The sequence below is a fragment of the Lissotriton vulgaris genome, chromosome 5, assembly GCF_964263255.1.
Source record: "Lissotriton vulgaris chromosome 5, aLisVul1.2, whole genome shotgun sequence".
Lineage (NCBI taxonomy): Eukaryota > Metazoa > Chordata > Amphibia > Caudata > Salamandridae > Lissotriton > Lissotriton vulgaris.
Genome location: NC_141693.1, coordinates 1181360688 through 1181383982, shown reverse-complemented (window position 1 = coordinate 1181383982; position 23295 = coordinate 1181360688). Strand labels below are relative to the sequence as shown.

Genomic DNA, 23295 nt, shown 5'->3' with positions numbered 1-23295 from the left:
CCGAAAATGTGGGCAAAGGTGCGGCCCTTGTGGGGCTGAATGAGAAAATGTTTCTGCCTTGAGTCAGCTCCTCTAGTAACTTATAGAGAATCATCTTGACTGCGCCGGTGTCTGACTTGCTAGTAGACAGCAAGGTATTCGGCTTCGAGGGTACGTTCGGTATCGTCGCAGAGAAGGATCTAGTCAGTGATGTGTGGCTCGGTGTTGGAGTAGCAGGCGTCAAAGCAGTTAGTCTTGCATGCTTTTTCGGCACCGAGCTTGAGCAGGGCAGGGTGTCTGAAGTGGTCGGTTTTTGCCAACCATGGCCCGAAGACAGTGATGGTCCAAATGCCTGTCTCTGGCGCTCTAGAGTGGCTGAGTGCCCTTTAGCTGCAAGCTGCACGGGTTGAGGGTGGTGTCAAGGGCCAGAGGGTGCCATACTTATGGACTGCTGGGATGGAGGAAGCTACACGATCCCCTGGTCGGAGCCAGAACTTTCTTCAGGGGAGAAAACCTCTTCATCTGCAGCAGACGGTTGTGAAGGCAAATGCTACTTACCCAGTATGAATATGTTCTTGGTATATAGAGCGGTAGAGTCACATGCTATGCATAGATCGCAATCTAGTATTGGGTCTGGATGTTTGCATTTCGTTTTTTTCGAAGGGTCTTGAAAAGAAAATCCTCGTTGAGGGAATCTTTGTGGAGCTGCACCCCATGGTAACTGACAGCCCTACCCAGCAATTCAATGTAACCTACTGTCGTCTGGTGGAGAAGGCTTGGTAGGGTTTAGGTCAGGATCATTGCCTGTGGGAGAGTTAATGCTGTAATCGTCCCATGGGTCTGCAGGTATTGGCTGTCCATCGTCATCCCTATTATCATCCTGGTTGTGAGGTGTATGTGGTGAATGCTTAGGTGAAGTAGGCATAGGTACAGACCGTGGAGAAGGAGGAGATGAGATAGGGCGAGGAAGAGGAGGAGGGGAAAGGTTAGTTCCAACAGTTCTCTTCTTCAAAGAAATGTGATATTCCTCTTCAGCATCAGTCTCTCTTTAGAGTCACAGTTTTTGGATGAATGTAAAACACTTTCTGTTTCGGTCTGGCCTATCGAGCGGAACATCGAAACGGTGCTTTTTTGGTGACTTCGGTGCCTGCGGTTGTTTTGGTGCAGATGGTTTTGGGGCTGGTGTTTTTGGATCCGAAGTGTGTTTCGGTGCCGATTGTGGGGAGTCGGAGCCTGGCTTAGATTTTGATCCCGAAGGTATCAGCTTGGTTTCTGTTTTGGATTGGGGCTTTTCGGAGCCGGAAGATTTTTTGGTAGGCTTTGGTGCCGGTTCCCCGAAGGTAGGGCGTCGGAAATGTGATCTCAGGGCCGACCGCGGCCTGAGGGAGCGGGTGGTCCTGAGCCTTCTTTTTGGGTTGAGGTTGATGTCGGGGCGAGGGAGTTTCTGTACTTACAGTACGTTGTCCCTGTGGGATGTCATCATCCTTGTCGGAGCCGTACTCTGAAACGGAGATAGGTTTCTGGTCTTCTGAAGTCCAATAGCGTCCTCGGTTTCTCCATCTGATTGAGGTCCGAAGAGGTCCGGAATGAAGGCTGTGCGCTGACTTTGCATGTTAGGACGTTGAGCCTGACGGTTGCGAAGTGTCTTCTTGGAGAAGAACACTTTGCATGTGTCGCAGTCCTGTTCTCTGTGCTCAGGGTACAAGCACAGGTTACACACGCTGTGTGAGTCGGTGCACAGGTATTTTGCGTGGCACTGAGGGGAGAATTTAAAGGGAGTTTGTTCCATCGACTGCTAGTTGAACCGAGGCAGGTAGGCCTGATGGCCCACCATGAACTTTACCGATCGAAAGTGAGTTTTAACCAGAAAATCCGACAAGCGAAGAATAGTATACGCAATTGTAAACAATACCGTCGAGGTTGAGTGTCTTGCACACCAAGGGAAACATAAGGAACAGTGTTGACAGAGCGCAGCGATTAACATCCATACCCAATGGCGGAAAAACACAATCAAAAAATGGAGTTGATGCCCTTGCGTATTATCACCAAAAGGAGGAGTCACCTACCTTGTCATCTAGAACACTTAGTTGTTGCATATCCTTCGTCGACAACCAATATGCTGACCATACCATCACAATAATACAACAAGAGGGCTAACCTGACCACAAACGTAAACATAGCAGACAAATATTGCAGAGAAAGTAACAGGTCATGCACACACCCTCTGCACAACGAAAGTGAGTGCAAAGACACCCCATTCCTTTTACAAACCCAACTGTGTTAGAAGCCCAGAGTGGACGTACAGAGGCTGCCGATCTGCCAGGTCCACGCTGTGCCACGATAGCGCCGGATACAGCCTTTATCCAACCATGCATATCTTCAGGGCTATTCGCCTGCAATGGAATAAAAAGTAGATATGTTTTTAACACAATCATCATTCTCCTGTACAAGACACATTAATTAGCACATGGTGTCTGTCACTTAACAACACTTTCAAATACTTTCAAAGCACAGACCTAACAATCCTCATACAGATGTCATCAACCTAATATAAACATATGATTCTTCATATACAAGTACCAACAGGAACGCCACTCCTACAGAGTTAAGATAATTGTAGAATGGCAAAGATTACATCCAAATAAAATTCATCTGAATGCCGAAACGTAACACGTTATGCTTTGGTGATAAAGAGGAAGGTTTAAATAAGCACTTACCAGTGAAATAGGTTTCACATTTTTGACTATCACGCTCCACAAAACACTGGAAATGGCATAGACATTTGTCTTCAGTTTTGGAGAGGTTAGCTATCCATGTACACAAACATACCTATTACAAATGTTCACCTGTACCAGTTCTTCTCTTCTCTGAGCCTGCCTGAACTTTAATTTGTTCATCATGATTTAGATTTGTACCGTGGCACATCTCTGCCCACAATATGACATGGTTTATCATCACTGTGCTAGGGTCAGTATTCTACCAGAACCTACCACCACTGTGCCAGGGTCAGCATGTTGCCAAGATTACCATCACTGTGCCATGGCCAACATGGTACAAGGGATTGTCATCACTGTACCATGTCCAGCATTTTATCAGAAATTACCACCATTGTGCCATGGGGCGAAAATTCACTAGGATTACACCCATTGTCTCTAATGACCACTTCGCGTTTTTATTGCCCATTCATATGGACTCCTTTTATAAACAATTGAACCATACTTTGTGATTTTTTCTTGTGTTATTTATTCTTTTTTCCATATTTTCAAAACATGATTTATTAAAATTAGCTATTCATAACGCAGTCCAATGAGCAAGTTACTTACGTTCGGTAGTGCTTTTTCTGGTAGAGACTCTCCCTAACCGCAGATACCTCACTTTAGAATATTCCCCAGGCATCAGACTGGATCCAGAAACTCTTGACATATCTTTGAGCGCTGGTAGGGGTTGTCGATCGGCTGTGCGTTATCCATATAGCGCCACCCAGCAGGCTAACATCAGTTTCTTTTGTGACTATTTCTACACCAAGCCGCAGATCCACGTAAAAACCAATGTTAGACCAGTGTACAGTGGCCATTGGGATGTTTAGGGTGAAGACCCCAGTTCGCAGAGTGTGAAGTATGGGAGTTTCGGTGAAGAATAAGCAATTAGAGTAATTACCAGAAAAAACATTACCAAAGTTTAGCAGCTTATTCTTTTGTTGGAGACTTCTAACCACATATTTCTCACGTTAGAAAACCTACCCAAACAATACCTCAAACCAGAAAATCCTAGAGGCAAAATGTCCATCTCGACAGACCTGACTATGCAGGTAGTGAATGTGTGGAGTGACACTCCCGTACCAGCATGGCAGATGTCCAGGAGAGATACCCCAAGTGCTAACACAGTAGTAGCGGCTTGCAAACCTTCAGGAGGCTGCTTCCCAACTAATGCATAGCAGATACTAATAGAAAATACAATCCATCCAAGGATGGCTCACTTCTGCACAGCCTTGCTTTTTTGTGCCACTGAACCTAATGAAGATTTGATTGTCCACCGGATGGTCTTTGATGTGATCAATGTACAACAAGAGATCTCTCTTTGGGTCCAGGAAATGGAGTCACTTCTCCTCCTTTGAAGGACGAGGTGGAGCGAAAATGTGGGCAAAGTGATGACTATCATGAAATGAGTTAACCTTCGTCAGGAAAAAAATGCACACGCCTGAAGGACCTGTTTGTCAAGGAAAACGCAGGTATATGGAGGGTTAAGCGACAGAGCTTGAAGCTGGCTGACCTTTCTGGTCGATGTAATGGCCACTAGAAAGACCAGAGTCATTAGCCAAAGCTCGCTGACCTTTCTGGTCGATGTAATGGCCACTAGAAAGACCAGAGTCATTAGCCGAAGAGAACAGCTGTGTAAGGGCTTGAAGGGGGAATACCTCAGAAACGTGCGAACCAGATTGAGGTCCCATTGAGGCATTAAGAAAGGGGTGTGAGAGAACAAAGTAGCTACTTAGCAGTAGAATTTGTTTTCCAACCCGAGCAGTCTTCTGGTTTCACATGCTGTGCATCTTTTCTATCATCTAGTGGTTGGGTCCAGAATTGTGTTAGTCCTCCTTCGCTTCTCTTTTGTGTGGGCGTCGAGACCACCATTTGTTGGTAAGTCCTTCCCTGTGTGACATCAGATGTCGCCCCACCCGCCCCCGGGAAGTTTCTACGAGGTTCCTGTGTGTGGTGGCGTTTTCCCCCTAGCTCCTGATCTGTTAGGAACTTTGCTTGTTCTGAAGTGTTGCCTACCTCACTTTTTATCCCCATTCATACCCAGCTGGAAGGGTCACCTAAATCCATAAAACACTTCATGCTGAAAAACTATTGGTAAGTAACCATTTTGTTCTGCGCATGAATCTTTTTCTGGATTTATATGTTGTGCATCTGATTTACGCAGCTGTATTTAGATGGGTTGAAAAGTGGGTGAACTGGCAAACCGGTGTTGTAGCATTCTCTGTTCCCAACTGTGCTTCCCGGTTTATCAGGATGTGCACACACTATTATTTTGTGAAGATGTGTGGGGAGGACCAAGATGTAGCCATAGTGATGTAGCCAATGGGTAAGTTTGCTAGGAACGCTAGGGTTATGCTCTTTTTCCTGGTTGAGCCTGCCCTGGGCATGTGGGTAACATTTTACCTGCCCTTGTGCAGTAGGTTTGGATAATATTCACTATCCATCGTGCAATCGTCCCCTTAGTCACTGGTGTGCCCTTGCTTGCCCAGGCAATGGAGATGAAGAGTTGGTTCCCGTTTTTAATTGCATTTGCCACTTGCAAGTAGTACAAGTGCTCGTCATACGTCAAATGTGTGCAGCGCCCTTTCGGCCTGTGACTTTCGATCCTGAAAAAAAGCCAGTAGTTTGATGCTTTTGATGATGTGGAAATGCAATACTACCTTTGCCAGAAACTGTGTGTTCGCAGGAGAACTTTGTCCTTTTGGATTTGAAGTAACGGTTCGTGGATGTTCAGGGCTTGTAGCTTAATGACTATGCAAAGTCACATGATCACCATTAGAAATTATGTCTTCAGGATAAAAAATGTCAGCTCTGATTTGTGCATTAGCGCAAAGGACTCAATCATCTGTTGTGTGAGTAGGGAGCACAGATTCCATATTGGCATCGGTGTGGCCCTTAGTGGCGCCACTTTCTTCCAGGAATCATTTCACTACCACGAGTGTGAAGAGGCTGTTTTCGGTTGTTCCTGCGACTAAGGCAGCCAGGTGGACATTCAATGATGCGTGGGTCGGGCCGCTGTCCAGTAGGTGGGCAAGGTATGTATGCACCATACCTCCCTGTCTCCATCTTTTTGTTGTCCCTCCAACAGTGAATGTATTTGTGCCACTTGTCCATGTAGCACTTCCTAGTGTTTGGCTTTCTAGCCTCCTTCAGGATTTTCATTGTCCTGGGTGGAAGATGTAGATGTCCAAACTCTAGCTATTCAAAAGCCATGCTGAAAAGTTGTGTGGCTGGTTCTGGGTGGCACAATCTTTCGTTTTGCATGGTTTACAGGTCCTGCTTTGCTTTGATTGGAATGATCTGTCCTCTGGACATCTCTAGTAGGTCTGAATACCACTTGACAGGCCCACAGTGAGGTGATGAGTATGAGTAACATCTCCAGTTACCCGGCATTGTCCTGTAACTTGGGATCATAGGAAAGACGTACACAAATCTCCCTGACCAGTCTATCAACAGGGATTCTCCTCACATTGGCACTGTGGGAACCTGGAAGCAAAGTCCTAGCATTTTGTATTTCCTGAACTTGCTAATAGGTCTATGCTTGGTGTACGCCAGCATCTGAATATTCTGTCTAATGCATCCTGCTGTATCTCCCAATCATGTGAGGTGCTCGCTTGTCTGCTCAATCGGTCTGCCTCTGTGTTTTGTGTTTCCACAGATGGTGTATTGTTACAAGGGTTTCATTCCTTTGGATAGCCTATTTCCAAATCTGCTGCGCTAGCTTCTATAATGGGAAGGACTTTTCACCTCCCTGCTTGTTGTGGTACAACATAGTCGCTGTGTTGTCTGTTTGGATGAGCACTGTCTGTCCTCTTACGTATGCCTGGAACGCTTTCAATGCTAGGACAACAGCTTTTAGTTCTATGCAGTTTAGTTTATATGCTTACAGTGTCCGTGAGTCTCCAGACTCCACAGACCTTCAAGTTGTCCATGTGTGCGCCCAGCCCTTGTAGGATTCATCCATCGTCATGGTAACTGTGTGAGCTAGTAGTTTAAAAAGATTCCCCATCATCAAATTTGTAGGGTTCCACCATTCTATTTATTTTTGTACCCTTGCTATGATAACCACTAGATCTCCCCATGACTTGTCCCCATCCATTGCAGATCCATTCCTGTATGGGTCTCTCATGCAGTCTTGCATGCAGTAGGAGTGGGATGATAACCATCAATTTCATGACAGTCCTCTCGGTCAGATATTGCCCCTCTGGTAGAGGAGAGCTTGCTCTGCTATCGCTCTTTTATGCACGGAGTATGCCCATGCCGTTCTTGAATCCAGGGTTCTCTTCAGAAATACCTTCAAAAGCTCTGGGTGTGGTGATTATTTCTCATGGTTAATGGTAAACTCAAGGCGTTATAACCTGGTAGTGACTGTTTGCAGGTCTTGGTGGCATTTTAGTTTCAAATTTGCCTTTAACAACCAATCGTCTAGGTATGGATACATGTGTATATCCGGTCTTCCCAGGTATGCTGCCACAAGGTGTTTCTCATGAATATCCTTGGTATGGATTTTATGCCAAAGGGTAGCACACTGAATTGGTAGTGTACCTTGTTCAGGAAAAATCTGAGGTACTTCTTATGTCTCTGGTTCATTGGTATGTGCAGGTAGGCATCCTTTAGGTCTAAGGTGGTCATGTAATCTGTCTTCCTTAGGAGTGAGACACCTTCTTCTAAAACAGTCATTTTGAAGTTTTGAGTTCGTAAGACCTTGTTTAGATATCTGAGGTCTAGGATCGGTCTCAGTGTCAAGTTTTGTTTAAGTACTAGGGAGTACGCTGAGTAAACTCCACCCTCGGGCTCCCTGGATGGACCCTCTAGATGACTCATGTTTGGATAAGTTCCTTGACCTCCTCTCACAATTGTGGGCTGGTGAGTTATTTCCTGTAACAGTGTTTTATTATGACGAAGATCCAATTGTCTCAGGTGAATGACCTCTACCCCTGGAGGAATCCTCCTATTCCTCCTCTAACTGGTGTTCTGTGGTGGGGCTCTGGGGCAAGGGAGTCACTTGTTTATTGATACCCCTCCTTTAGGGGGCTGTCCTCTTCCTCTTTCCCTCCCTCAAAAGGCTTGCCTTGCTGTGTGCTGGTGTGCAGTCTGCTGTGTCACTTATTGGCTGAAACTCGATTGTTGCTAGCTGTGTTGATTGGCTGTTGGAAAGCTAACCCTGCTTGTTGGTCTACTGGCAGTTGATCCTCCTCTTCTGAAGGATCATCTGTACTGCAGTGTTCCCATTGCCTTTGGAATCTCCTCTTGTTTTGATTTGTTGCAGCGTTTCATCCACTGCATGTCATAAAAGGTCCTCGCCCATGGGCATATTGATGCCTAATGCCAGCATTTCTAGTTTGATGCCTGAGATCCTCAATCAGGCATGCCTCCTGAGTGTGCTGCCCAAGCACATCTGTCTGTCAGTGTCTGTGCATCCAGCGCAGACCTAAGACAGGAGTTGGTGATGTTTCTTCCTTTCTGGACTATGGTCTTGACTCTCTTACGGATAGTGTCTGCATCAGCTCCTCGATATAGTCCAGCTGTCGTTGGCCATAGTGGCATAGGAGGGCACTGGAATTGGGTATCCTCCACTGTGTGGCTGCCTCTCTCCCTCCATCATCCTTCCCACCAGATCCAATATTTTACTCTCCTTCTCTGGTGGAGGCCCCGATGATGGAAGAGCGTTGTTCCTCTTTCTTGCGTTCGCCACAAAGACGCAGTCTGCAGGGACATTCCCCTTTATGTATAGCTGTGGCTATCTCTTTAAAGGCTTCCGTCTCCTAATCAAGGATGCTGGAGAGTGTGGGTAGGTAAAGATTTGCGCTATGGGAGGGCATGAGATTTTTCAGTAGAAAGCAAGAGTCCTCATTTTTCACCTACACTTGGACACCATATATATCTGCCACGTTTTGACTAAGACAAGTCGCCAGGAGGTGAAGGCCTCGACAGACAATTGCCCATGTCCTCCTCCAGGGATTCTGTGTTGAGATCATGCCACAAGTTCCAAATTAGCCACATTCGTCTTGTTGCCTTTTCCTTCGCTCCCTTTCAAGCACCCACTTGAGTCGAGGGTTTGCTGAAGATTTTCCCACCTGGGTGTCCTTTGGTCAGGATCCTTGGGGCTTCTTGTGTTTATGTGAGCGCCATGAGACCCCACGGTGATATGTGCGCTATATAAGAACATTTGACATTATGCTGCCCTTCATTCGTTGGGTGCTTGTTAGTGGAGGCTGTCTTCGAGGACATGGAGTCCATGCCTTTTGGATCCTTTGTTACCTTCTGCCATTTTCTTTCAGCGTCTCTCGCCACCTACCTAAACACCTCTATCTCGTTTGCATTGGTGGCGCTGTCTTTGGCGTCTGGCTCTACTCACTGCACTGGTACGGCCTTCTTAATGTTCATCTCATCCTCGCTCGATAAGCTAAGGGTTTCCAGGTTTTCCTAGGTCTTCTGGGGGCTAACAATGACGTGGTGTGCTAGTAGTTGTCGGAATCTAGCCTAGAATGTCTTTGGCACAAATTCAGTGCAGGGTTTGCAATCTTCGTCCTTTTGGTCCTTCAGTAGGCACGGATTGTAGCCCTTGTGTGTAGCTCTCTGTGCGAACTTGTGGTGGCAAGTTGGGCAAAACTTAAAGGGGGTATTTTCCATGACCCTCTGCTTCCTCTCTCCTCACCATCATCCAGCTATGTCAGGTTTGCCGGCAGGGTCCCCCGTTGGGGGTTGAGAAGGCTCCTCTTCTCTGTTCTTCTGTTCTTTCTGTGGTCTTCGGTGTTCTGTGGTAAACCACTGGCTTTTCTCTGGTCTTTCCAAATATTCTTTGGAGCTCCTTTGTTGTGCTTCCAGACCCAACAGCAGAAAAAATATCTGAAGATGTCGACCACAAAGAAGAACTTGTGAGGATCCGTCTGACGTCACACAAGGGATAAACTTACCACAAAATGATGGTCACCTACCCCCTGTAGTAAAGTACTCCTTTTTGACAGTTCACCACCATTTTTTGCCTAGTATTTGATGCAATTTTTACTGAAATGCACTGGGGTCCTGCTAACCAGGTCCCAGCGCCACTGTTCTTTGCCTAAAACAAGATAATTGTTCAATTATTCCCACAATCGGTAAGACCTTTAGCACCTCTGCAAGACCCTAGTAAAGGGTACCAGCTGGTACCTAGGGCATGGCTACTAAAGAGGGTCCCTAAGGGCTGCATCATGTATTGTGCCACACTAAGGTACCCACCACCAAACTCATGCAGACTGCCATTGCAGGCTGCGTGAAATGGAGTGACAAATGTGAGAACATGACATGCCACACATCCTGTGTGCGATGCCACAGACACATGCAATATATTTAAGTCACCCCTACAGCAGGCCTTAAAGCGTTAAGGCAGGGTGCATTATATTAGATGTGAGAACATATCTGCACGATCAGATATGCCCCTGTGCTGTTTAGGTCAATTATTAGATAGCACAAGTAAACAGGGAAGGCATATCAAATATATGTGCTGGGCACTGTTCATTATGAGTTTCTCAGCTACATGATGACGTCACTGAAACCTATACTGTTTGGTATCAAACACCTTATCTTAAAAAAGTCATATTGATACCGGTAGTGGACTGCAACCAGAGGGCATCTCAGAGGTGCCCCCCTGAAAACCTACCTGCTTCTTGACTGGCATCTTCCAGCCTACCACCACAGACAAGTTTCTGACCCACTGGAGATGAGAGGCCACACTCTCTGAGGTGAGAAACAATGCCTGCTCTGACAGCAGTTGTTTACACCTCTTCCAGAGGATGGCTAGTGAATCTGCATACCAAGGCCAGAGACTTCAAAACCTTTGCTGACTTTGCTATGCGACTCCTGCTCCCCCCAACCTCCTCCCTGAGGTCCATCTGGTACCAGGACAGATGGGAACTTAGATATGCAACATAGGCGTGTTGCACCACCAGGCTAGCCACACCCTTAAGGTGGGCTGCCTGATGTGTCTCAAAAAAGAAGGATTCCACCATCTTGTTTTTGGTGGAATTAGGAACTCTGGGACAGGAATATGCATAATTCCCACAGAAGTGCTCATATAGGTGGTGTAGTGAGCCCAAAGGTAAGTATCCCATTGGCTACTCCCCTTAATGCACTAAATTCAGTATTTAGGTCGCAACTGACATCAGAAACTCAGATTCACCTGACAAAAAAAAGGACCAAGAAGAGCCGCAAAAGCGAGAACCGTTGACTATCAGCGGACTTTGGCATTAAAACTTGCCTGCCTGCTCCTGTCCCGACAATCACAACAACCTGACTCGACCTGCAGCTGTGCATCCTCAAAAAGCCTTTGAAGGCCACCAGCATGTGGCCAAGCCATCAGCATCCCTTGAAGTGGAGGAACCATTTCCCTGCAACCTGCAGGCACCGACCGCAATGTCCCGTTCACTAAACTACTGACCACCAGGTACACCCAGGTGGTGGTCACCATGCTCCCAGGGGTCAGATACGTCTCCCCACCAAGTTTGAAGATGCCAGGATCCTCAGTAGCCACCCTGCACCAATACCCAGGGTACCGGATCCCTTACAGCAACCAATGCTAGTTTGAAGTTCAATCCAGACTCAAGCACCGCAAAGACGTACCAGCTGACGAGGGACATCAGCATCACAGAGGCCAGCACCGAGAGTGAACCAGCTGTCGTGTTTTATCGACCTCTGCAGGTCTGACCGAGACCCTTGAGTGCCTTTGACGCACAGGCCCAGCCTACCATAACCCTCTGTACCCGAGCTCTTCAGCTTGGATCCATGAAAACAGACTGTGCCCCTCTGGTCCCAGGACCCTCCCGAACTGAGTCCGCTGTTGGGAGTTCCCAGACTAGTCCCCAATTCCCAATCTGTAGCATGTTTCTGGGTGCCCCCTCCCTTGCCTACGGTGTAGCATGCAATGCTAACAACCCGTCAAGCGCCTGTGCATCCGGACACTCCACGGCAGGTAAACCTGAACTGCTGGTGGAGCTTGTGACCTTGACGCCCTAGCACCTTAATTCCTAAAAGAGACCCCAGAGAACCAATCGAAAATATATGTATGCAGTATGTTTCTTTCTCCATAGGAAAGGATTATCGAGTAAAAACATATTTGTGTGTCATTTGAGCTTAGAAGTAAAATGTTGCTAATTCAAAAAGTACTTACCCAATCAAGTGGTGTTAAAAATATATAAAAATACTGGTTATTTTTCTACATTGGTCTCGAGTTTCTTCTTGAGTGTCTCTCTCATTTATTGACTCGGTGTGTTCAACAAATGCTTTATAACAGGTAATGTGGGAGGTACCCTTCTTTTGGAAAAGGGATGGGTATAGATATTTACGGAAAAAACAAACCTCCCTTTTACTCTTGTTATAGGTGGAAAGGAATATGCTACTTACCAGTATGCATCTGTTCTTGGCATGTAGGGCTGCTGACATTCATATCGGTGCATAGATCGCCGCCTAGTGTTGGGTCCGGATGATTGCACATTGTTGTCCTGGAAGAGTCTTCGAAGTATCACGAGATAGGTGGCTCCTCCCCTAGACTACAGTGCGCATGGGCATCCTCTCCATCCTCAGATTGTTTTTCGCCATTGTGGCAGAGATGGAGTATGATACAGTAAGTGATGACCATGCTTGAGATTAATTATGAGTGCTACAGCTGCGACAGGCACCGGGGAGGAGGGCGGGCGATATGAATGTCAGCAGCCCTACATGCCAAGAACAGATGCATACTGGTAAGTAGCATATTCCGTTCGAGGCATGTGGGCTGCTGAATTCATATCTGTGCATAGAATAAATAGCAGTTTCCTCCTTAGCGGTGGTTGCCCGTGCCAGCTGCAGCAGTCTGAAAAAGAGTCCTGAGAACAGCCTGTCCTACAGCAGCTTGCTGTTTGGAGTGTACATCCACGCAGTAGTGTTTGGTAAATGTATGTATGGTGGACCATGTGGCTGCGCTACATATATCCTCTAGAGGAATGTCACCTAGGAAAGCCATGGACGCCCCTAACTTGCGTGTGGAATGCGCTCATGGGGGAACTGTTAATGTGCGTTTAGCTTTTTGATAACAGATCTTTATGCACTTAACAATCCATCTGGCTATACCTGATTTGGAAATGGGGTTGCCTTTGTGCTGTGGAGAAAAGGCAACAAACAGTTGCTTAGTCTTTCTGAAATCTTTTGTCCTGTCTATGTAATACAGGAGAGCTCGTTTAACATCTAGTGTGTGCAGAGCTCGGTCTGCCACTGAATCTGGATTTGGGAAGAATACTGGCAGTTCTATTGTTTGGTTAACGTGGAACTGTGATACCACCTTAGGCATAAATTTAGGGTTGGTACGTAGCACTACCCTATTAGCATGAATCTGTATGAAAGGCTCTTGAATAGTTAGGGCTTGAAGCTCACTAACTCTCCTTAGCGATGTGATCGCTACTAGAAAGGCCGCTTTCCATGTCAGAAATAGTATCTCACAAGAGTGTAGAGGTTCAAAAGGTGGTCCCATCAGTCTGGTTAGAACTATGTTTAGATTCCAGACAGGTGAAGGCGGGTGTCTGGGAGGAATTACTCTTGAGTCCCTCCATAAAAGCTTTAATGGCTGGCATCTGAAAAGGGAAAGGTGCTGCCTGTTTTGAAGATAAGCTGCCTTTGCAGCTCAATGTATCCGGATGGAACTATATGCCAGATTGCATCTGTGTAGATGTAACAAATAACATATAATGTTTTGAGTTGATGCATTTAGCGGATTTATGTTATTGAAAGAATAAATGACAAATCGCTTCCATTTTGCCGCATAGCATGACCTGGTTGTAGGTCTTCTTGCCTCCTTGATAATATTCATACAGTCAGGGGGCAGGTTCAGGTAGCCAAACTCCATGACCTCAGGAGCCATATTGTAAGGCTCAACTGTTGCGGATCTGGGTGCTGAATGTCTCCATGGCTCTGAGTGAGGAGACTGGGTGTGAGTCGCAGTCGTTGATGAGGCACCACAGAAAGTTCTAGGAACGTGGTGTACCATGCCTGCCTTGCCCATGTTGGAGCAACTAGGATGAGTGTCATTGAGTGCTGCCGCAGTTTGCGCGCCACTAGCGGTATGAGCAGTGCCAGAGGAAAAGCGTACGCAAATCTGCCTGACCAGTTCATCCATATTACATTGCCCTGAGACTGCGGGTGTGGGAACCTGGCGGCGAAGGTTTGGCATTTTGCGTTCTCCTTTGTGGCGAACAGGTCTATTTCTGGATGACCCCACTGCTGGAAATACGGTTGTAGCACCGAGGGATATATCTCCCACTCGTGCACTGATGGCTGTACCTGCTGAGCAGATCCGCCATCTGGTTGTCCTTGCCTGGGAGGTGTTCTGCCATGAGGAACATGTTTCTTTGAATGGCCCACTTCCACATGCTCGGAGCTAGGTGTGACAACTGTGGAGAGTGTGTCCCTCCCTGCTTTTGGATGTAGTACATGGCAGTCATGTTGTCCGTCCGGATCAGCACGACCTTGTTGCACAAATGCAATTTGAATACCTTCATCGCCATGAAGATTGCCATCAGTTCCAGCAGGTTGATGTGCATTTTCTTTTAAAGCGTCGTCCATAGTCCCTGCACTATGTAATGGAGGACATGCGCTCCCCAGCCCTGGAGAGATGCGTCCATCGTCAGCACTATTTGTGGTACAGGCTCCTGCAACGGTCGTTCCCTGCAAAGGTTTTGTGTGTTCCACCAATGCAGAGAGTTGTATGCATGACCGGTCACCAACACTAGGTCTTTTAGCTGTCCTTGAGCCTGGTTCCACTGTTGTGCTAAGCACTCCTGAAGCGGACGCATGTGTAGTCTCGCGTGAGGGACTATGAAGATGCAGGAGGCCATCATACCAATCAGCTGCAGAAACACTTGCGCTGGGAGTGAGTGTTGGAGTCTGAATCTTTGAATCAGCAATTGCATGCTGTTGATTCTCGCTGAGTTTGGCTTTGGTGCGCAGCTACTGTCGCCAAGCACCTGGTAAACACTCGGGGGGCTGTTGTGACCCCGAAAGGCAGGACCTTGAACTGGTAATGCTGGTTGTTTATGGTGAACCTGAGATATTTCCTGTGTCCCGGGTGAATCGGAATGTGGAAATATGCGTCCTTCAGGTCTAGTGTTGCTAGGAAATCTCCCTGACTGAGCAATGGTAGAATTTGCTGCACAGTGAGCATGTGAAAATGTTCTGACAAGATGTATTGGTTCAGGGGTCTGAGGTATGGTATGGGCCTTAGAGACCCGTCCTTTTTTGGGATTAAGAAGTACAGCGAGTACACCCCTTGTACCCTGTTGTTCTAAAGGCACGAGTTCTATGGCCCCTTTTTGCAGCATGCAGATGACCTCTTGCTGCAATAATTGCATGTGCTCTGCGGACATAGGACGGTGCCTTGGGGGTATGTTGGGTGGAGTGGAGGTCAGTTCTAGACAATAGCCGTATTGGATAAGGTGTCTCACCCACCTGTCTGTGGTAATGCCTTCCCATACTGGCAGGAACTGCTGAAGTCTTACCCCGACCGGTGTTACATGGTCTGGGGGCAGTGACAAGACGTCACTGTTTAGTGTTGGCGGAGGATCTGGCGTTATTATTTCCACGTTCTCTGCCTTTGGTGCTGTTGCCACGGTATCCACCCCTATTGTTGTTGTTATAGGTGGTCTGTGTGCCTCCTTTGTTGTATTGGGATTGCTGTGATGTTTGACCTCTAGAGGTTCCCCTGTTACCGGAGCGACGAAAGGAGCCTCCCCCGAACTGTTGTGACTGCAGAGCTCCCATGGATTTGGCTGTCTCAGTGTCTTTCTTAATTTTTTCTAGGATTGTGTCCACATCTGGACCAAATAAAAAGTCAGGGTTAACAGGCTGATTGAGTAATGTGGTTTGAATCTCTGGCTTGAAACCAGAGATGCGTAGCCAGGCATGCCTTCTGAGCATCACATTTGTATTGATGGCCCTAGCTGCTGTGTCTGCTGCATCTAGCGCACATTTAATCGATGCATTTGATATCAGTTTCCCCTCCTGTATCAGCATTTCTGCTCCCTCCTTATAAGCATCAGGCAAGTGTTGTAGTAGTTGCTCTAACGTGTCGTAATGAGCCCTATCATATCTGGCTAATAGGGCCTGTGTATTTGAGATTCTCCAAATATTCGCCGCTTGAGCCGCTACTCGTTTTCCAGAAGCTTCCAAGATTTTGGATTCTTTGTCCGGAGGAGGAGCATCACCACTTGTTTGAGAGTTCGCTCTCTTACGAGCATTTTCCACTACTAAGGAGTCCAATGGCAGCTGGCCCTTGATATACGTAGGGTCTACAGGCGCAGGCCGGTATTTCCTTTCAATTCTTGGGTTCACAACCCTTGCCCTTTTGGTTTCTTTGAAAATGTCACCACCGTGTTTAAGGACACCCTTCAGCATAGGCAATGTCTTTACTGATCTTTCCGAAGTTGAGAAAGTGTCATACTAAAAGTCTTCCTCTACTGGGTCACCTGCATTTCTACATCATGATTATTTGCTGCCCTTTTAATTAACGCGTTAAACGCAGCTGTATCTTCAGTTGGCGAGGTTTTGACCGTATAGGACTGAGTGTCAGGCGTGGTGTGTGGCTCACCCGGGTCAACAGGGTCAGTCCAGGGTTGAGACTCCTCTTGATCTGTGTCAATAGGATAATTAAATTCCTCCTCATTGTAGCCTTCCCCCACATCCTCATTAGTACGTGTGGGTGAATAGGTATATTCCTGTCCATAGGACTCCACAGGCTCAAAAAGAACAGGTGAGGTGGAAGAGTCCATTTTCTTTTTGAGTGAGATCTTGTATGACTCAATAGGATTTTCTGGAATGATCTTTCTTTTATAAATAGTGAGTCTGCCAGAATCAGAGTCGATGAACAGTTTCGACTGGTTATCATAGGAGGGTGCTTGGAACACAATGTCCTCTTCTATGGGCTGATTCCTTTTTACTACTGACACCTTTTTGGCCGTTTCGATGCTTTGTTGTGGCTCGAACTCCTTAGGTTGTACGGTCGGGGGCAGTCCGAACTTTATTGGTGGCGTAAGCATTGGAGACGGACTGACCTTCTTCGAGGGTGGCGCCGTCTTCGATCCGACCGATTTAGTCTTATCACCAGTTTGTTTCTGCCTTGCGTCGACTCGAGCTCTTGGTGCGCAGCAGGCACGCTCTTTTGCTTCGACTTGACGTGCTCTTTCGAGCCGATTTTGGTCTTCGACTCGAAGGCCTTGACTACCAGTGGTTTGAAGGCTGGAAGCTTCGGATCGAGAGTCTTCTGAGCCTTGAGTCCCTTGTAAGTGTCGCCATCTTTTGACGTTGATGGTGTCAGTGCGACGTGCTTGACCTTAGTTACAGGCTTCGGCGCCCCGATCTTCGGGCTGACACCCCCTTGTGACCCCGAAGGGTCGATGACACTCTTCAATTTGATTGGATCCGATGAATCCGAAGTTGTCGATCCGAGGACTGTCTTTAGCAGTTTCGGTTTCGATTTTGTGTCTGTCTGTTTCGATTTCACTGTTGACTGTGGTTAAATGACCGATGTCTCCTTAGATATATTCTTAGCTGGGTCGTGACGCGGGGCTATAGAATGTAGTTGAAGATCTTGGCTAAGGCCTTCCGGCGATGCCTCGACCTGAGCCTTTGAAAGTACAGAGTCATCATCGGCCCCCGCAACTGCGGTTGGGCCTTGCTCATCACTCGAGTCGTCATCGACGGCTCCGATGGCCTGTGCGTCGTATCCTACCTCGACAACGTCTTCATCATGGACGTAGTCTTCTTCTTCGTCTTCATCATAGTTAGAGTTCTGCTCCGACGCAGGATCCGATTGTTGTTCAGGATCCTCCTCATTGACGCCCTCGTCGTCTTCAGCCTCAAAGATGTTCTCCGGGTCGGGCGCTGTTTTCTGCGCCGACTGTCTCGCGGCGCGTCGAAGCCGAAGTGTTTTCTTTGACCTGAACCGAGAACAGGCCATGCAGCTGGCCTCGTCGTGGTCTGGAGATAGGCATTTATTGCACACCGGGTGCACATCGCTGTGAGGGTATTTAGAGTTGCAAACGGGGCGTCGTTTGAACGGGCTCCGTTCCATCGTCGATCGTTGATGGGGCCTTTGGTGTCGAAAAAGGCAAGCAGCCTTCGACGTCCAGCTCGAAGAACTGGAGCAAGTACGCGGCACCGAACGAAAAGACAATACCGACGCCCCGAAGGCCTTTTGGCCTTGTGAAAAAGTTTTTTATATTGATTCCGAACTTGAGAAGAAAGTACATCCGAACCCAATGGCGGAAAAAAACAATCTGAGGATGGAGAGGATGCCCATGCGCACTGTAGTCCAGGGGAGGACCCACCTATCTCGTGATACTTCGAAGACTCTTCCAGGACAACAATGTGCAATCATCCGGACCCAACACTAGGCGGCGATCTATGCACAGATATGAATTCAGCAGCCAACATACCTCGAACAGATAGATATCTTCAGACTCAATTGTCTAACCAACATATATTATTTTGTAAACAAACTTTTACAAGGTGTAATCTTGCCAGGTTACCAAATTCACAAACATGTGTGTACAGGGCCCTATAGTTAAAAAAAAAAAACAAGTTCAAAGGAATGTTCTATTTGCCTATTTTATTTTTCAGTAAAAAATATTTTTTATCAAAAAATGGTTTTAACACAATTCATTAAAAACAATTGATCGTCAATTTTATTTAAAACATACACTATACATAATAAAATTGAAAAAACTGTCATTCGATTTTATTGTGTATGTTTAACCCCTTCACTGCGGCGGCTATTCCGCCGCAGTGCTAAGGGGGGAGGGCGGCCGAGCGGCGGGCGCATGCTGGTGACGGAACCGCTCCGTCACCAGCGTCGGTTGCGCTGTGCTCATGGTGGAGCGGTTCCGTCATGGCCCCGCCCGCTCAATTTAAAGCGCCGTGCAGGCGCAAAATCAACGCCGCGCAGGCGCGGCGGCCGGGCCATGACAGAACTGCTCCGTCAACAGCACAGCGCGACCGCGGCTGATGACGGAGCGGTTCAGTCATCAGCAGGGGAGGGGTTAATGCAAATGCTACTTACCAGTATGCATCTGTTCTTGGCATGTAGGGCTGCTGACATTCATATCTGTGCATAGATCGCCGCCTAGTGTTGGGTCCGGATGATTGCACATTGTTGTCCTGGAAGAGTCTTCGAAGTATCACGAGATAGGTGGCTCCTCCCCTGGACTACAGTGCGCATGGGCATTGACTCCATCCCCAGATTGTTTTTAGCCATTGTGGCCAAGATGGAGTGAAACTCAGTGAAAGATGACCATGCCATGAAATGTTATGTGAACACTGCAGCTGCTACAGGCGCCGGGGAGGAGGGCGGGCGATATGAATGTCAGCAGCCCTACATGCCAAGCACAGATGCATACTGGTAAGTAGCATTTGCAGTTCGAGGCATGTGGGCTGCTGAATTGTATTGTATTGTATTGTATGTTGGATTTATATAGCGCTTATAACCCAGGGGTCTCTAAGCGCTTGCCTTGGGAACCCGTCCTGGCTTTTCCCTGTGAGATAGCCCCTACAGGGCATCCCCAAGGTGAAAGCCAGGCATCCCGCCGCGGGGGGGCGTTGTGGAGATTAAGCAAGCTTAATGCCAAGAGTTGCAGAGTGTGAACCCATGATTAGGTCAGGCACCGAAGCGAGAATTATCGAGTCCGTGGACATTTGAGCTCAAGACCCTGCCGCGTCGGGAATTGAACCCTGGTCCCGGGTCTGACCTCTGCTTCAGGGTCTGCCTACTCTAACCAGTGAGCCACACTTCTCTGTGCATATCTGTGCATAGAATACATAGCAATCCCTCCATTAGCGGTGGCCGCCCGTGCCAGCTGCAGCAGTTTGGAAAAGTGTCTTGAGAACAGCCTGCCCTACAGCAGCCTGCTGTTTGGAGTGCACGTCTACACAGTAATGCTTAGTAAATGTATGTGTGGTAGACCATGTGGCTGCTCTACATATGTCCTCTAAGGGAATGTTTCCAAGGAAAGCCATAGAGGCCCCCAACTTTCTGGTGGAGTGGGCTCTTGGTGGAATGCTTAGAGTGCGCTTTGCCTTTGCATAGCAGATTTGAATACATTTCACGATCCACCTAGCAATACCAGCCTTGGAAATAGGGTTACCTTTGTGATGTGGTGCAAAGGCAACAAAAAGCCGTTTAGTTTTCCTAAAATCCTTGGTCCTATCAATGTAATACATTAGAGCCCGTTTAACGTCAAGGGTGTGGAGCATCCGCTCCGCCAGTGACTCTGGATTCTGAAAGAAAACCGGCAACTCAATGGTTTGGTTGATGTGGAACTGAGACACAACCTTGGGTAAGAATTTAGGGTTTGTGCGGAGCACTACCCTATTAGCATGAACTTGGAAGAAAGGCTCTTGGATTGTGAGGGCTTGCAGTTCACTAACCCTCCGTAGCGATGTAATTGCTACAAGGAAAGCCACTTTCCATGTCAAGAATTGAACCTCGCAGGAATGTAGTGGTTCAAAGGGAGGACCCATCAGTCTTGTAAGAACCACATTGAGGTTCCATTCAGGAGCTGGTGGAGTCCGTGGCGGAATGACTCTTTTGAGGCCTTCCAGAAATGCTTTGATGGCCGGCACCTTGAAAAGTGAAAGGTGCTGTCTATTTTGGAGGTATGCGGCCATCGCAGACAGGTGAATGGAAGTATATGCCAGATTACACTTGTACAGATGGAACAGGTAACAGATGATGTTCTGAATAGAAGCATCTAGTGGATCAATGTTGTGGGTTGCGCAATAGATGACAAACCGCTTCCATTTCGCCGCATAACAAGCTCTAGTAGTGGGCTTCCTAGCCTCCCGAATGATGTCCATGCAATTGGGAGGAAGGTTGAGGTAGCCAAACTCTAGGACTTCAGGAGCCAGATCGCCAGGTTGAGCTGTTGCGGATCTGGGTGCTGAATGTCGCCATGGCTCTGCGTCAGAAGGCTGGGTGTGAGACGAAGCCTTTGATGCGGTACCACGGAGAGTTCCAGAAACGTGGTGTACCATGGTTGGCGAGCCCACGTTGGAGCAACTAGGATGAGAGTCATCGAGTGCTGCCTGAGCTTGCGCGCCACCAGCGGTATCAGAGGTGCTGGGGGAAAAGCGTACGCAAATCTGCCTGACCAGTTCATCCACATCGCATTGTCCTGTGATTGCGGGTGTGGGAACCCGGCGGCGAAGCTTCGGCATTTTGCGTTCTCCCTTGTGGCGAACAGGTCGATCTCTGGATGACCCCACCTTTGGAAGTACGGTTGGAGTACTGATGGATGTATCTCCCACTCGTGCATTTGATGGCTGTGCCTGCTGAGCAGGTCCGCCATTTGATTGTCCTTGCCTGGGAGATGTTCTGCCATGAGGAAAATGTTCCTCTGAATGGCCCACTTCCACATGCTCTGAGCCAGATGAGACAGCTGCGGAGAGTGTGTGCCCCCTTGTTTCAGAATGTAGTACATGGCTGTCATGTTGTCCGTCCGGATCAACATGACCTTGTTGCACAGATGTACTTTGAAAGCCTTTAAGGCCATGAAGATTGCCATCAGTTCCAGTACATTGATGTGCATCTTCCTTTGCTGTAGTGTCCATAGTCCCTGCACCGTGTATTGGAGTACATGCGCTCCCCAACCCTGGAGAGAAGCGTCCGTTGTCAGGATGATCTGCGGCACAGGCTCTTGAAACGGTCGGCCCTTGCAAAGGTTTCGTGGATTCCACCAATGCAGAGAGTTGTATGCCCGACCGCTCACCAACACTAGGTCTTTTAACTGCCCGTGAGCCTGAGTCTACTGACGTGCTAAGCACTCCTGAAGCGGGCGCATATGTAGTCTCGCGTGCGGGACTATGGAGATGCAGGAGGCCATCATGCCTATCAACTGCATGAACACTGTGGCTGGAAGCGAGTGTTGAGGTCTTGGATTCGGCGACGTCCGTCGGCGTCGAGGTTGCTGGCTCTTTCAGAGGTGCTGGATTCGTAGTTCCAGCCAATAGCACTTTAAGCAGATGAAGTCCTTTAGCCCTGGGACTTCAGCAGGAGACTGGCACTCTTCCAGTCCTTGGAGATTTTCTTATCAAGCGTGAGAGTACACACACAGTTCCTCTCTCCTGGTTCCTTGGCAAAAATAAAGAAGCACTGCAGGATTCCCCCCAGCAAACAGCACACTGTTAGAAGGGGTAGGCAAGTCCTCAGATCAGCAGGCCTCTTGTCCTTGGTTACAGGGTTCCTTGTCAGAAGTGATCTGATTTCTTAGTTCAGGGGTGACTAACATGAAGTCAAGGGAAGGTTTGAGGGGCTGGCAAGTAGGTATACTTGCGCAGCCTTCGCGACAGCACTAGGCTGCACGTGGGTCTCGCAATGACCGACCCGTAGACATTCTTTTACGAGGCCGCTCCTGTGGGTGGCACAACACGTGCTGCAAGCCCACGAGCGGCATTTGTATTTACAAGCCCCGGCACACCTGGTGCGCTAGACTAGGGACTGACAGTAAACCAAATAAGCCAAACATGGATACAATAGATACATCAATTTAACATAGGGAGCACTTGCGCTGTGGCACTGATCAGCAGTGACACCGCGCCCAAAGCATATACCAGCAAAACATCGGAAAACAGTGGAGGCAAACAGAGAAAATGGAGGAGAGACTCACGCCAATGATGTCAGGTCTAACAATGGGCCTGAGGGATCCGTCCTTCTTTGGAATCAGAAAGTACAGGGAGTAAACTCCTGTACCTTGTTCTTGCAGGGGCACGAGCTCTATTGCTCCTTTTTGCAGCATGACGTTGACTTCCTGCTGCAACAAGTGCTCGCCGGACATAGGACGGCTTTTTGGGGGTATGTTGGGTGGAGTGGATGTGAGCTCCAGACAATAACCATATTGGATAAGAGATCTGACCCACCTGTCCGTGGTGATGAACTTCCACACGGGCAGGAACTGCTGGAGTCTCCCCCCGACCGGTGTTGCGTGGTCGGGGGGCAGTGACAAGGCGTCACTGTTTGTTGGCGGTGGAGGACCTGGAGCTGTTATTACCACGTCCTCTGCCCTTGATGTTGTTGCCACGGTATCCACCCCGACACTTGTTGGTATATGAGGGTTGGGTGTTACTCTTATAGAACTGCGTTGACTGACGCTTGACCCCTCGAGGTGCCTCTATTATTGGAGCGACGAAAGGAACCACCCCGAAACTGCTGTGACTGCAAGGCACCCATAGACTTAGCAGTGTCGGTGTCCTTTTTCATCTTTTCGAGGGTGGTATCGACTTCTGGGCCAAACATGTGGTCTGGGTTGACAGTTTGGTTGAGGATGGTAGTCTGAATGTCTGGTTTGAAACCGAATATTCTGAGCCATGCATGCCTACGCAGTAGAACGCTAGTGTTTATCGCTCTCGAGGCGGTGTCAGCCACATCCAGAGCGCACTTAATTGAAGCATTGGTGATAAGCTTCCCCTCCTGTATCAGCATCTCAGCTGCTTCCTTATACTGCTCTGGCAGGTGTTGTAGAAGGGTCTCTAGAGTGTCGTAGTGTGCCCTGTCGTAATGCGCACGCAGCGC

The 23295-nt window shown here is 48.0% G+C and overlaps 1 protein-coding gene across 7 annotated transcripts in view; it reads right to left on the bottom strand.

The window, feature by feature from the left end:
* PLEKHA1 (pleckstrin homology domain containing A1) overlaps positions 1 to 23295 on the bottom strand; it is a 712942-nt gene that overhangs the window by 260966 nt on the left and 428681 nt on the right. For 5 of the 7 annotated variants that reach the window (XM_086922967.1, XM_086922963.1, XM_086922965.1 and 2 more), the window contains exon 11: positions 2283 to 2372. In XM_086922967.1, coding sequence (XP_086779093.1) covers positions 2283 to 2372 — 90 coding nt within the window. Of the gene's footprint in view, positions 1 to 2200; positions 2373 to 23295 lie in introns of all 7 variants that reach the window. The other 2 variants (XM_086922966.1, XM_086922968.1) reach the window with 1 other exon arrangement.